We start from the raw sequence: 15,346 nt of genomic DNA, 5'->3' as shown, positions 1-15,346 counted from the left end.
GCTTGGATTCTGGCTTAGGTCAATTCTATTTGAATGGCCAAAGGCAAATACCTCAATAATATTGTGGCCTTATTATTTTTTTTCTGGTAATTTAATTAGGAGCTTGATCTGGTTTTGAGGCAGGACACAAAGTGGATTACAGGAGCAGTTTGCTCTTTAATTGGGGTCATTTATCCTTTGTTAAAGTTTAAACTGCCTGCAGGACAGCCAGGTCCCGCTGCATGGCCGGGGACACCCCAGCTCTGCTTGAATCCCACTGCAAAGCACCAACCAGCAACCGTGTGATGCAGCTATTTACAGAGAGCAGGAACTGGAGGGCAAATATTTATTCACACCACGATGCTTCACCTGCTGCTGGCTGGCTGTGTGGTAAGCCTGAGCCCCCACTCTTTCTGCAGCAACGTATAACCAGAGCCCTTATCTCTTCCCTATGCTCACATATGCGTTCCCCAGGATTAATTCTGCAGAAATGAGCATGGCCAGGGCTCAGGCCCTGCAGCCCCTTCTGGCCCCAAGTCCTCTTGGCAGGTCTCCTGTCCCCGTCCCCATCCCTCAGCGTAACTTGCTGCCAGTCAGAGGCACAGATTGCAAAGCCAGGTGTGCCATGGGTAATGGCATGGAACTGTCACTGCTCTGCCTGATGGACAGACTCATTTGCAGCCATGTGCAATGGGGCAGAGCAGCGGATGGGAGCTGGTGAGCTGCTTGGATTCACTGCTAAGCTGTCTGGAAGACAACAGCCGTGCTGCTCTGCCTGCTGACCCGGCAGAACCGTGCCCATGCAGACCTACAGCAGCAGTACATCCCATCTCCACGAGCAGCGTGGTTTCTCCACACACCAGCAGCAGGCAGTGCTGTCTGCCAGTGCTCCCAGTGCAGGGCAGGGGTAGCACCTCCCAGACAGATCTTTCTTTCGTGATTTCCAGCCTGCCTTGTTTCCTGAGGTGTGGACACCTGAGGTCTTGAATTTCGGGGCAGGACAAGCGCTGCTGATCAGACAACAGCTTGCTGCACTCTGCATCCCTGCAGCACCAGCTCTCAGGGATGGCAAAGTGGGGTTCAGCAACAGATTCCTCTTCCCTCATGCTGGAAAAGCTGCGAGTAGGCAGCTTTGGTCTCCCTAAACCAGGGGGGAAGCTGAGCCAGAGGCTGAGCAGCTCACACAAATCTGCAAGGGAACCTGTAACGCACACAGTTATCTTGAGCACCCTGCAAAGGAGGGCACCTCCCGGAAGAAAACCTCCAAGGCAGTCTGAAGAAGTTTGCACTGCATGTACCATTTTATTTTCAAATATATATATATATATTACATCGCTTTAAAACAGAATATTTGTGAAGGAAAGGATTTTGTGGTAAAAGCAACCCACCATGTCAAACCCTCTGTCTGCAGGCAGCCCCTTCCCCACCTTCCCGCAGACCCAGCCTGCTCCTTCCTCCCCTCCTGCTGCCAGACGTGATGCCTCCAGTGCAAGGCATGCTTTGTTGCTCCATCGCATGCTCTGCTGTGCTGGGAGAGAGCAGGGCTTCCTGCAGGGGTGGGGAAAGGAGCTGGGGAGCAAACTGCGGGGAGCACCGTGCACTTCAAGTATCTGGCATGCTCTGCAGGAGGCTGAACCGGCCCCGAGCACCAAGGGCAGCGCTGCACCCCGCGCTGGGAGGGGGTTGTGGCTCAGTGTGAGGGTGTCTGCAGGGCAGGGGGTGCTGACCAGCAAAGCTGAAAGCAGCCTCCTCCATCCAACAGGGAAAGCCAGCACAGCGGGCAGCCTGCCATGCCTTCAGGTACTCGGTCAGCGAGATGCTCTTTCTCCAGCCTCTCACCCCCTTGTTATAGACCCATTATAACCTGAATGAAATCCCACCCCCGAACACACGCTTCTGCTTGAACCCAGCATTTTCTGTCTGGGCTGTGCTCCCCTGGCACCTCTTCTAGACACAACAAACCCCTCACCAGAACAACCTCTTTTCCTTCCTGAAATCCTCCCTATGCAGGGACCCAGCCTCCCCCTCTGCAAGCCCTGGGGCGCAGCTTCTCCTGCAGTGACTGTGGCCTTCCCACCCCACAGATCGGGGGCTGGCTGCAGAGGGGATGAAGCACTCGAGTTCCCCCCCTGCACAGTGCAGGGCAAGCAAACCAGGCACCGGCACTGCTGAGTGCTGGGCATCAGAGAGCTGCTCCTTCCTGACATGCAGGCCCAGCCTGGGCTGCTGGGAAGTGGCATCCCTGCCCACCAAACCCCAAAGTGATTCAGTCACCTTCACTTCAAGACTTCCCTTCCAACCGCTGCGCTCGCGTGAACAACCCTCTCCTTGTGAAAGGCCACAGCGGAGCCTTCTCACCTCCTGCTTTCATTTCCCAGCCGAGGGGCTCCCACCAGGGGAGGAAGGCAAAGCAGGGGCAGCCGTACCCCCACAGCACCACAGTGGCCGGGAGGGTGACAAGAGGAGCGCCCGCTATCCGCGACACGAGGTGCCACCTGTGGCCGGCTTCCTGGTTAAACAAAGCTTATGCTGCTTAAGAACACTATTCCTGCTGACCAGCCCTTTGGGGAGCCCCTGGGCTTATCCTGAGAACCTGCTTGTTTTTTCCTAGCACTCTTACTTCTGTAGCAGCGCTGCAGTTTTTGGTAAAGAGGGCCCCTGGTGCTGAGCAAAAGCCTTCAGCACGGTGCGAAGGGCCGCCCAGCAGCCCTGCAGAGCATCCTCTCACCTCCATCTGCTTTGGGGCCAGCGCCAGCCCCAGGCAGCGAGCAGCCCCGGCCCCAGCTGCAGCGGGAGCCCAGCGGCGCCTGCACTGGGAGCTGCAAAGCAGCGCTGGGTGCGGGAAGCAGAGCTCCCAGCTCAGCACCCAGCGCTGCTGCCGCGCTGTTGCCATCCAGCGATAGGACACAGCACTACAGAGCAGCACCCACCCGCGCTCCCAATCCACACCTTCCTGTGCTGGGTGCCGGGCTGAGGAAGGCGAGGAGAGGCAACGTGCTGACATCCTGAGGCAGTCCGCCCTTGAAATCCCCTGAGAAAAAACAATGGCTGCGAATGGAAACTTCCCTTTGTTCAGCACCGAGGTTAAAAATTCCCTTCTCAGCTCTGGTATCACAGACCGCGTCAAGGCTCGATCATCTACCACAAAGCTGAAAAGTCTCCTTTATTTAACATCCCCTGGCCTTACATCTGAATTTGGTTCATAAGGCGAAGCACCTCAGGAAGATGAGAATAAGTTAGGGCTGTTTGCACGAGCACAGTACCCCCTTAGAGTTCTCAGAGTGTGTTGGTAAAGTAGTGAATAATGTCATGAGCAGATGACGTACTGTTTTCTTCCCGAGGTCTTCTGCAAAAAGTCCTGCTGGAGCCAAAGCAAAGACCAGGGCACGTCGAGAACGGGGTTGATTAAGAGAAAAGGAAAACAGCAATTAGTAATTCACCGTGGCAGAGAAGCTCCATCTGGTGGTATTCTCACCCAGAAAAGAAGGCAGGGATGGGGACCTGCGGGCTGTCCAGGCTCCCACCAGTTGGAGAATCAAAAGCTCTGCTCCAGGCAGTGGAGCGGTGGCACGATGGCAGATGAAGCTGCGTGGTTAAATGCAAGGAAGTGCGCTCGCAAGGGGACAAATGGAGTACGGAGCATCAGCATGGCTGCAAAGCCTGGGCACAGCGCACCGCGGACACTCAGCACTTCAGGATTACAAGGAAAGCCACCAAGACAGATGGATAAGGAGGAACATGAGAGCAAATATTTTAATGTCCTTTCAGTGAGTGCAGTTCAGGGCACTCCGCCAGGGGCAGGGATACTGCAGACATAGGGTCGGAGTGATGAGCGCGGGAAGACCCTGATACAGAGAGGCCAAAAAGTTTCATTAAAACACAGGAACCTGAGGAACATCAGTGGTATAAAATTATGGCCGGTCCTGCAAGGAGAAAGGCTGCCGGGTGTCCTCTGTGCTGCAGCAGAGCAGTCTCAAGACACTGAGGACAAACCTGAAGACAAGGGCAGGAATCGATGCAAGGAGGTGACACTGGGAGGTTTTACAAAGAGGACAGACAGGCGTCCATTAGGAAACGCCTCTGTTAGGGGGGAGAGGTGAGCTGCCCACTCTTCACCCCTTGGCTCCCACGAAGGCTGCTCAGGGCCGCGGTGCTGCTGCAGCAGGAGGAGCCCCAGCACAGCCCCGCTGCTCATCCCCTGCCCCGAGGGCCCCGGCTGCCCCCAGCTGCTGAGCCGCTCTGGGAGCGTGTGACGCTGGAACAGGGTGGGTTTGGCTCAGAGAAGGCCATCACAGTTTCAAACCTTACAGAGTCGCCTGGAGTAAAAGCAACAGAGCTAAGCCAGGCAGCCCGTGCTGGGACGCTCTCCCTGTTTTGCAAAAAGTCAGAAAGATCTGAGATGGGTGAGCGGTGCTGGCTGCCCTCCCCCCCTAAAGCTCATCTTCAAGCATCAGCCATGAACGGAACGAGGTCGGGCCACTTGCCAAAGAAGCCATGCGCCGACAGGGCTGCGTGCCATGCCCAGCTCAGACGTGCCCTGGGCTCTCTGCACCTCCAGCCCAGCTCCTACAGTGAGAACAGGGACGTGGTGGTGCAACCCCAGTGCCTCCCACTGGCAGAAAGGGAGACCCACTGGTCCCGGTGGGGCAGCGTGCAAGCATGCTGGACAGAAGCAGCCAGCAGAATGGGAGGAGGGCGAGCTGCCTGCACCCACCATGAGTGTTCCACAGGTTTTTAGTGTTTGGAAACGCACCGGTGCTCCCTAGGCCTGCTGGCACACAGCTTTTGGGGCTCACTGAGGGCCTGGGGAGTGGGCAATGAGACACAGCTGCACCCCAGGACCTGCACCAGCCCCGGAGAGCTGCAGTGTGGGCTGGGCACGGGCAGCTTGCTGGTGCCAGGCGTGTTCCCATCGTCTGTCAGGTAGTCAGCATGGTTCTTAAAAAAGGTATGGGATGCTTGTTATAAAGAAAGAGAAGGCTCAAGTACTCTGGCTCAGGAGCAGGGGGAAGACGAAAGCAAACCTCACACTTCCTAATGCTGGCTCCCCCCTCCAGCGACTTACAGACAACACAACCGAGGCTGGAATCCCTCTTCAAATGCAGGTGTGGGCTGGAGCCATCAGCCATGGGGAGCTCTGCACCCACCCTAGGAGCGTCTGAAGAACAGCACAGAGCGGACACGACACACGCACGCGTAGGTGCGTTCTCACGGCAATGCCTTGGTTCCTGCAGAGCAGCCTGTTCTCCTGCCTCACTGCTGCGTGCCACGAGGTCCCAGTGCTGCTCTGCCCTCAGCAGCCGAGCGAGGCACAAGACAGACAGCAGAGCCAACCCCTCCCTCCCCGTTGCCTCTCTCTGCAGCTCCCGGTGGCATCTCCTGGGCGGCACAGGCCCCGTGTCCTGCAGTGGGAGGCTCACGGGTCCACGCTGCTCTCTCTCTCAGAGGTCCCTTGAATCCCCCTCTCCTCGGAGGTGTCACCGCGGAGCAGAGGTTTGAGAGAGAGCTCGGCGGGACCCCCGCCTCCACCCCACGGCGGTCAGGGCCTGAAGAAGCGTCGTACCACTAAATGCCCCACCATCACCAGGGCCACCACCGCCAGCATGTACTTCATGTAAACATTGTCCAGATCGAGTGCAGCCACCTGATGGGAAACAGAGGGAGCAGAGCGCATTAGAAGTGCCTGCGCCCTGCCGGGACCACACTCCTGCTCTGCTCCCATCTCCTGCTGGGTCCCCCCAACCTCCCCTTCTCCCATCCCCCCAGGCGCCGTGCCCCGGCTCACCCATCCTCCCTGCTGGGCGATCCACCGCGCGATGCGGTTGTACATCATGAACTCGGTGACGTAGCGGGCGATGCGGCGCAGGAAGCCCGTGATGCCGTGCTGGTAGACGTGGATGGCCATGCAGTAACCGAAGCCCAGCAGCGCGATCACCCGGCCCCAGTTAATGCCACTCTCGAACAAGCTGGAACGAAGCCGACGGTTGGGTTACAATCGCTCCTTGGGAGAGGACGCCCTGCTTGGCTGGCTGCCTCCCTGCCGCTCCATCCCTGCACTGCCCAGGACTCTCAAGCAGCGCGGGCTGCAGAACAGAGCTGGGAGTGCTGTGCTGCTCGAGGAGCATCCCAACAGCACAGGGAAAGCGGTGGTTTTGTGGCTACGCAATGCGCGGGCACCGATCACGCCACGTGCTTTAGGAGCACAGCCACCACGGTCTGGGCCAGCGCTGCTTGGCTCGGCCAGGTCTCCGAACTGCTCGAGTGGAAACCTGGGGATGGCTGTGGGGGTCCTGCCCCCTGCATGCCTGTCCTGCCCTTCCCGCAGGGCTGCATCCCAGCGCAGGGCAGAGCTGTGGAGCTGTCCAGGATTGCACAAGCCAGGGCATTACACACGGCGAGCTGCAGCCAGTGCCAGTTTAAGCCATCAGGCCGCAGGCTGCAGTGCACTACAACGCTGCTACACGTGCAGCTGGGATCAAGATTGCAATCCATGTGCTCACAGCATCCCTTGCTTGTGCAGCCGTACCCAGAGGCATGAACGTTTAAATAGATCTAGGGCAGAGGTGTGTTAGAGCATGACTTTCCCTTTTCCTGCATAGACAAATCCCTCCAAGACCAACTGATCAAAATACACTCGGTGCCTTTTGCCCCTGCTCCCAGAGTCAGCTGCTGTGCACAAACTGCAGCGCTGTGTGCAGTTTTAGCACTGATGTCACTACCCTGCTTTGGGAGGCCTAGCTCCTGGTTTCCAGAAAGGTCAGCAAGAAGGAAAAGAAAGGAAAAATAAAAGGGAAAAAAGAAGAAAAGTAAGAGGAGGCTCCAGCCCTGTGCTGTAACCTGATGTCGTCACGGCTGTCCCTGCACATCTGCACCATTTGCAGAGGGAAAGGGAGGTCGGAGCCTGGGACGGAGCACGAGGACACAGGGAGCACCAAGGGACAGAGGTTAATTTACCTGTTTGCGGTGCGTTAACCGCCTCAGGGTGGCAAAGCGGTGAAAACAGCGCGGCATGGCTTCCCAGGGAGAGGGGAGCAGGAAAAGGACAGAAGAGAGGCAGTTAGACAACACACACCGAGCGGAGGGGGCACGGGGACGGGGCTGTGCCAGACCCAGGGATCCCTCCAGGGGTCTTTGGCAGGACCCAAGGTGAGCCTGGTGGTCCTATGGGTAAAATGTGGGGAGAGAGGCGAGGGCTGAGCCCCTCAAAGCGCAGCTGGAGCTTCCACGGGCACCTCGACAGAGCAGAGGGGCTGCAGAGCAAACCAGCCCAGGACACAGCCCGAGGCTGTGCCTCGTGCAATTGGGGCAAAACGTCGTCCGGGTGTTTGCCTCCAGTCTTCACGCTGTTGCTGGGACATCCACTTGGCCGCACTTCCCAATCCAAAGTTTCTGCCCCCAGACAGCTCGTACAAGGGGACGGTGTGTGAAGAAAGCGCAACAGGAACAAGAGCAGACAGGCAGAGAACACAGGAACCGTAACGGTGAGCTCAGTCACAGCTCAGGGCGGGGACGTGGATGAAGTTGGAACAGATGGAGCCTACGTGTTGTGGGGGGCAGCTGCTCCAGGCTGGGTTTAAGGTTTTAATGGGCTGCATGGCATCAGTGCAACCTTCCCTCCCGGAGACGTGCTGCCCAGTGCCTTACCTGGAGGCTATGGTTTTGAAGTAGTCGTAGGCATTCTCCTTCGTGGGCTGCAAGGACTTCAGCATATGGCGGAACTCCGCGTCGTACCGCTTGTTGATGTCGTCCCCGATGATGGCCAGGCGCCTGCCCACCATGCTGCTGGTGCTGCCCGCAGGAAAGACAAGGTGTCACAGGCATGGACCGCTGAGCAGTCAGGCTCGGGTCGGGGCCAGGGATGCAGATTTTACCTGCCCAGCTCCTGCTGGATCTCCACGATCTCCGGGTCCATGGGCACCTCCTCCCCTCTCTCCTCTCTCTCCTGTTGGTAGCGGTAGAAGGCGTAGCTCCGGAACACCTCCTCGGTCTCCTGGACCACCTGGTCCTCTGAGAGAGGCACCGGGGAAAGAAGTCAAGGGGCAGCTCGACTGCTGCCTCCCCCACGTTGGAAAGAGACCACGTAGGCTTTTCCAGCCTAAATTTGTGCTGGTATGCCTAAATCTCTCTCTTTGTGTGCACCCTTGGAGGCCCTCCCCTTCAGCCCGCACCAGTGGCACTTCAGAAGCCCCGGGACAGGTGACAAGAGCAGCCACGTGCACTTGGTACTTCCAACTCAAACAACTCTATGTTTTACAATCCTATGAGTCTATGAGATGTGGTGGTGCCCCATCCCTAGAGACACCCATGGTCAGGGCTGTATGGGGTTCTGAGCACCCAATGGAGCTGTGGGTGTCCCTGTTTGCTGCAGGGATTGGGACCAGATGGCCTTTAATGGTCCCTCCCAACTGCAACCATTCCATGATTCAATTCTACTTCTACCCCCAGCAGTTGCAGGGAACGGTTTGGGTTCACGGCTGTAAATGTTTGGACAGCAGAGGGTAAAACAAAAGCATTCCAACATATGTTCATTCTCAAAAATTTTTTGATTTTGAAGCCACTCTTGAGGGCACGTGCCCATATTCTGAATGCTGTTTTTTGCAAGACAACAGGACTGCCCCCACACAGAGCCAACGTTCCGTGCTGCACTTGGAGCTCTGTCCATGTGTCAGCACCCTGCGGTGCGGAACTGCTCAGCACGGTGCAGGAAACCCAGACCCAACCCCAACTGGGAGCCAGAGCTCTGTGCAGCATCCCTCAGCAAACAGCATGGGGCTGCTTCTTTCTAAATGCCACCAACCACCGTACCCCTGCATGGCATCAGCAGTGACACAGTGACAGAAAGTTAAGCTGGTGATGCCAGCATGGTGGGGGGGCACACCCTCTGGGCAGCACCCCCTCCCCATGGGGGTGGGAAGGAGCTGGGAGCCCCAGGGGTGTCCAAGTCCAAACGAGAGCTCCTGGGGCAAGTACCCAGTGTCACGGCATGGCTCCGATTGGAGCCTGGGTTTGGTTGGCCCAGGGGATGTGTTCTGGATTGAGAAGCAATGCGGCTCACAGCACCGCATCCCCTGCAGCCAGCAGCCCAGGGTTTGGGGGAATCGGCTCTCAGGTCGCATGAACACCCTTTTCCCAGCTTCTTTCTCCAGGACCATGCAGCAGATCAGCACCAGCACCTCTGCCCAGCAGCAAACCCAGCAGGAACCCTGCCCTAGAACCCCGGTACAGCCACCTGCCCTGCTGCACACCCAATTCTCTGTCCGCTTGCACTTCCAGAGCAGCGATGCCGCTGCCTGAGCCACATCCCAGCGCTGGGACACAGTGTCCTGGCAGCACCGCCCCATCAAGCCCTGCATCCAGCCCATGCCACGCCAGTCACTGCAGAGCGACATCGCCCTGCCCCATGCACAGCTCCCTGGGGATGGACCTCAGCCTGGATGGGTGCAGGGACAGGAGAGGACTGCTGTGCAGAGCCTCGGGTTGCACAAGTTCGGGCTGTGTAAATAAAGGTGGAGGGAAATGACGAGCGCTGGTGGCTGTGTTTTCAGAGCGGGTTTGTTTGGCGATAAACGAATCCCACCTTACGGAGGAGCACAGCACAGAGCAGTGAGCAGAAAATGAAACCGACTGAGTCACAGTTTCATGAGAGGCAGAGCAAACAGCCTGCAGGAACAAAAGAGGAAATAGACGTACCCAAAAATCCCTGCTCTAACTACCTGAGGCACTATTCCTAGTGGTGCAAGGACACCTTACATGGGATACAGGCAATGACTGCAGCAAGAGGCGCAGCTGTTTGCACGGCGACTGGGACCAACCCCCAGAAACATCAGCTGCCTCCAAGGGGAGAGCACAGCTCTTCATCTATTTGTGCTGGAGACAGGCACTGCAGGTAGGCACGTTCAGATGGTTTCAGCCGTTCTACGGAATCCAAGAGCCCCAACTGAAGCTGCCAGGTCCTTTCTTCCCCCGCTCCGTTTGCAGGTGGTTTTGGAGATGAAGACACGGATTACTCACAGACGCGTGACTAACAGCCCTGAGCAACGATTTACCAGCTGGTGACTTACTTCACACGCAGTGCCAAGTCCACAGCGAAGATAAACAGCGAAGGACCAAGCCCTGCAGCTCTCCAGCTATGTACGTGAGCGTCAGACACGGGCAAATGAGACAGCCCACGTTAACGCAAGGAAGAGAACAGCCACCAGCGGAGCGCTGCAGGCGTTGGATGGATGGGCTTTCCAAGCACAGCCCTGCCAGCCCCGCAGAGACGTGCACCACATCTCTCTCCATCCCCCAGCACTAAAAGCAGACACGGCAACACATCCACCTCTCTGAACAAAGTGCTGTGCCATTCCGGCTGAGGCGGCCCATGCAGAGCTAAGTGAGAGCACATGGGCTCGTTCCTCCTCCCTGCAGGGAGGCACGCTGCATTGCATGGCTGCCAGCAGCGTGGTAGCCATGCCCATGGGCTGTCCCACCGGTCTGAGCCTCAGCGCCGGTATCCAAAGCATTCCCAGAGCTGCACTCAATGAGGAAGCACTGCCAGCCCCAGCATACAGCTGGGAAACGAAGCAGGGTGAGGTTAACGAGTGCTTCTCGGAAGCAGGACCCCACTTCCCCAGCTCAGCTCAGCACTGAGGGCTTCTGCACTGTTCCCTTCCCTTGACTGGGCTGCTCATGAGCTGAGTTCCTCCTCTCCATCACATCTTGCTGGGAGCAGGGAGACCCTGCCTTCACCTGCAGCACCCACAGCCCCAGAAGTGCTGACTGCCACCCAGCCTGGAAACAGCAGCACCTCATCCTGCTGCCAGCAACACCCAGCACAGTAAGGGCTTGGTTCAACGCTCACACACCTCGAGCAGATAAACCCTGTGCATCCACAGGCAAACAGAACAAAGCAAGCAGGCGAGCCCTAAGGCATCACTCAGGTGACAAAAGCCTTCTTGCACCCAGGATCCCCAAAACCCACAGCGCTGGTGGGAGCTGCACGTTCCTGCTGCACAGCAGCCCATGTGGTTCCTGCCCGAGCGCAGGATCCTGCTGCAGGTCCTGGCAGCCACGTTTGGGGCGGTGGGCTGTACAGGAAGCGCAGCTCGGAGCAGTGTGGTTAGAGTTCAGGGCCCGATCCTCTCACCGATTTTCACAACAGCATCTCATTGGCCTCAAACAGGAAATCAGCATATGTAAACAGCTCTGCTCATTTATTTGTTTTTATGCCTCGTAGACTTTGGTAAGGGAAGGACGGCTTTCTCTGCGGCACTGTGCTCATGTGGGATCCAGAACTAACGATGGAGAGGGCCATGCCAGGGTACAAACAGCCCCATGGGGCAATAAAGCAGCCCTGAGCCGGGTCTGAGCTCGGGTACATAAACAGTCAGGGAGGGCTTCTAATCTCTGGTATTGACAGAGCTGCGGTGACTCACGCTTATTTACAGGTCCACCTGCAGAACAGGTTAAGAAGTCACCCACGTCTAAAAGCGCTCTGTGCAGCGGCATTTTATCACTGGGGACGAAACAGGAGCTGAGGTTTGTGCCCGGTTCCTTTCGGCCCCGCTCCCAGTTTCACCCATTAGCGGGCAGCAGCCTTACACCGCCCACTGCCAGCACTGCTCACGGCACAGCGCACACCGCCCTCACCCTGCAGCCAACACAACACGACTGAAAGCAGCTGCTCGAGGTGCTGCTCAGCACCGCACGTCCCCTGCGTGTTCCAACCCTCAGACACCTTTCCCTCACTTGTGTTCACGGAAGGGAAAGTTTAATGACAGCTGGCACCTGTGGGGCAGCGAGCCCCAAGCACAGGGCACTGTGCCCATCCTGTGTGGCTGCACCAAGCTCCCAGCACAGCCTGGCTCCCAGCAGCTCCCCATGCTGTTTGCTCCGCACGCTGTGATCCCCCTGGGCTGCCCACTGCATTTGTCCGTGACACCCAGCACCTCCTACCAGCGTGTGAGCTCAGTGTTCCATTCCGCAGAGCTTTATAAGCTGATTGATTACCCCAGCCCTACAAAAATCCCCGGAGGTACGGAACACCGCCTTCTACAAAGAAACACGTGCCAAAAGGAGTTTCAAAGAGCTCCCTCCCCCTGAATATCATGTCACCCTTTTTACCTGAATCCATCTCTTGTGACAGCCTGTGCCCATTGCTGCCCCGGCGTCCGTGGGCCCTGGGTGGGTCCCCGTTGTTCCCTTCCATCGCAGAGATGCTGGGGGACTCGGCGGGACCTGCGGCAGCAGAGAGAGGACGTGAGCCAGGCACAGCAGGACCCGGCATCGCGCTGGGATGAAGGCACAGGCCAGCACAGAGGGCTGCAGGACGGCACCTGGAGCAGGGCAGCAGCTCTGCAGGGCGCACAGAGCGCAGCTCTGCCCTGGTGCAGCCACCCCAGCAGCTCCCAGCAAACCGACCCACGGCCGCAGCAATCACCCCTTGCAGACACCTCTGCCTGGCTTTCCACAACTCCTACGAGAAGCGAGGCCTCTTTTTTCCTATCCCCAGAGGCTCTAACCTCCCATTTCATTATGTCTCCCGAGCTCCTCACTGAATGTGAAAATTAAATTGAGTGCGTGGCTCCAGCTGCCCCCAGACATCCCAAATCCATACCTGCGCTGAGGGCCCTGCAAACCGCTCGTCTGCTGCTCTGCCGCCCGCTCATCGCTCTGACGTCAGCCCTGCTTTCTGCAGGGAAGGAAGTGAGGCCACCTGCCTAAGTCAGGGCTGGATCCCTGCGGCTGCTCGCCTTTTGTTCAGCATGCCAGTACATGTTCTGAGGCCTGACCCCAGACGGGGCCAAGCTGGTGGGCTTTCTGCTTTGCACCAGCTTGAAACTCGCGAAGCCCCATCGACGCTCGGTTTAAAACACATCCCCAGCAAAAATTAATTGAAGAAGAAAGTGCCGGTTACAGGAAAACAACCACCTATGGCAAGGTCAGAAGTGCAACACCCAGCCCAAGCTCACAGCTGAAGATTACGCAGAAGAAAAAAAAAAAATGAATTGAGATCATAAACCGGAGTGTGAAGTGCACCCAGGGTGGGGATGGGGGCCTGGAAATGCAAACTGGCTCAGCAAGCCCTCACACATCGCTGCGTTCAGGGCCTCTGAGCCCCAGTGACACACAGATGGAGGGGCTGTTTTTTCCTACGTGCTACAGGGACAGGATTTCCCTTTTCCTCCCCAGCCTCAAACATCCCCATCCAAGGAAAAGCTGAGAGCACGCTGAGGATCAGCAGTGGGGTCTGCGGGGTGGGAGCAGCACTGGGTCCTGGGGCCACCGCTCCCCTGCTGCTCCCTGCTCGGGTACACTGTGGCAGCTCCGGGAGATGCAGTGCCCAGCGAGGCTAAAATCACAGCTCACCTTTCATCTGAAGGCTCCAAGGAGCAGCCTGGGAGCAGTTCTCTGTTAGTCTGTGAATAACCAAAGCGGGATGAATTCCTTCTGTGCCTCACACAGCCGCAGCCTGAGGCTGCACGGAGCGCGGTGCTGGTTGTGGACACATCCAGCCACAGAGACCAACTGCTCCAGCGCTCCTGCAGCACGGCCTGTTGATGCAGCCGGCTCCGTTTTACCTCAGCCCACTGCCCCCAGCCCAGAGCTCAGCGCCAACGCATGGAATTCCCCAACATGGAATTTCTGGTGCGACTCTGACGGCTCAACCTGCAGGAGGTCTGGTGAGCACCGGCATCCAGTGCCTGCGAGCAGCTGACTCATGTGATTCCTCGCTCTCGCTGTCTGCCAAACCCTTAGGAAGCCAGTGTGGCAAGCTGCAACTGGGCCATCACCTAAGAGGAACTTTCATTTTCGGTTTCCTTCTCAAGATAGGTCCTTGCAGCACTTTCCTCTTTTGCACCGCGGCCCTTTTGCACGTATCCGGGACCGGCAGCTGCATCTCCACGCACTGTGCGCACTGCAACCCATCCCCAAAACTCCCACTCCTGCAAAGCACGTGAATGCCCACGGCAGCTCGCTGCCTGTCTGCTACGGGCAGAGCTCAGCCCCTCCAGTACCAAAGGCACCGCAGCCTTCATCCCTCCTGCATCCTGTCCCAACGTCCCTTTGGTTTGCCCCATTCCCCTTTTTGTTACAGGAATACCATGCCAAAAGGGGCGTACAGGAGGATACGACACCCACATACTCAAGGACAACGCAAGGCTGCCCAAAATGAAGGCTTTGTAGGGCTGAGAGCTACAGGTCACCACCAGCAGTGTGTAACTCAGCAGCTGCTCAAAGACTCATCTCCACCCTGGCTTTTTACTCTTGTAGGAGGCCACAAAGGGTTAAAAGACGCAGCTAGCACCCAGGCTGTGGATTTAGCAACCCTTCTGACATGGCACAGGAATCTTATCTTTATTAACAAGCACATAGCAGGCAAAGATTCAGCCTTCCTGCAGGCTTCCCTCATAAAAAAAGACCTTTGCCTCAACTGTTTCTCATTTTACCCTCATCCCCTTTGCTTAAAGGTCTCTGACACTCATCCTGAGTGCCCCCATGACATACTCATCACTCAACTTCTCCCAGCTTTTCTCCAAAGGAGAATTCCTGGGCACCAGGAAGATGCTGGGAATGGCCTGGTGGGAGGGGTGCAGAAACAGCCTGGGCCCTGTGAGCAGGCCTGGTTATGGGGCTCAGCAGTGCCCCCCCCTCGACATGCTAGGACGATCTTGTTCCAGGAAACGCACGGAGCATCCTCTGGGAGAAGCATTTCACAGGCCTGGTCCCCAGCCCATGCACGGAGCCATGCAGGGGATGCAAAGCGCGCAGCCACGGGAACACGGGACCCCTGTCCCCTGCCACCACCCCTGCACGGTCAGCACAGAGCTGGCCCCGCTCCTCCCAGCCTGGCCCAGATGAGCAAAACAGATGAGTTCGCCCCGATTTGTGCCTCCCACCCCACCCTCGCCCCAGGCTCCGGTCCTCGAGCCCCCACCGCCGCCCCCCCACGTCCCGGCACTGCGGGCAGGAAGCGCGCAGCCCCACGTGCGATGCCCGCGCTGAGGTCACGGCCCGGAGCGGGGACAGACGCGGAGACAGACAGACAGACAGACGGGCGGACATTGGCGCCGTGCTCAGCCCGGCACTGCCCTTCTCCCCACTGAGCCGCCAGCCCCCAGCCGCTCAGCGCGGGGATGCCGGGGGGGGGCTGTCAGCGCCGCGGCCTCACGAGGGAAGCGGAAAACAACAACAACCCCCCCAAACCTGGAGGAAATATCACGGAAAGGGGCAACATTTGCTCTTCGGGCAAAACTCAGCGCGGAGCGATACCCTCAGCCCCGGCCCGGCTCTCTCTGCGGCGCTCTGTGCGTTGTAACCTCCCGCATGGAGGAGGCCCCGCGGCTCTGCCCACCCCCCCGTTCCTCCCTGCCCCCCACGCCCC

At 58.0% G+C, this 15,346-nt stretch overlaps 1 protein-coding gene across 3 annotated transcripts in view; it reads right to left on the bottom strand.

Annotated features, from left to right (window-relative positions):
• BAK1 (BCL2 antagonist/killer 1) overlaps positions 3,119-15,346 on the bottom strand; it is a 12,877-nt gene continuing 649 nt past the window's right edge. The window contains exons 1-6 of one of the 3 annotated variants that reach the window (XM_021377245.1): positions 15,169-15,214; positions 12,085-12,198; positions 7,851-7,986; positions 7,624-7,767; positions 5,765-5,945; positions 3,119-5,623 (exon numbers count right to left, since the gene is read on the bottom strand). In XM_021377245.1, coding sequence (XP_021232920.1) covers positions 5,519-5,623; positions 5,765-5,945; positions 7,624-7,767; positions 7,851-7,986; positions 12,085-12,198; positions 15,169-15,199 — 711 coding nt within the window. In that variant the 5' untranslated portion in view covers positions 15,200-15,214 and the 3' untranslated portion in view covers positions 3,119-5,518. Of the gene's footprint in view, positions 5,624-5,764; positions 5,946-7,623; positions 7,768-7,850; positions 7,987-12,084; positions 12,199-12,577; positions 14,884-15,168; positions 15,215-15,346 lie in introns of those variants that run through there. The other 2 variants (XM_021377244.1, XM_021377246.1) reach the window with 2 other exon arrangements.

This window comes from Numida meleagris, chromosome 25 (assembly GCF_002078875.1).
Source record: "Numida meleagris isolate 19003 breed g44 Domestic line chromosome 25, NumMel1.0, whole genome shotgun sequence".
Classification (NCBI taxonomy): Eukaryota; Metazoa; Chordata; class Aves; order Galliformes; family Numididae; genus Numida; species Numida meleagris.
Note: the sequence above shows the minus strand (reverse complement) of the source record. Positions and strands in the feature narration are given on the sequence as shown.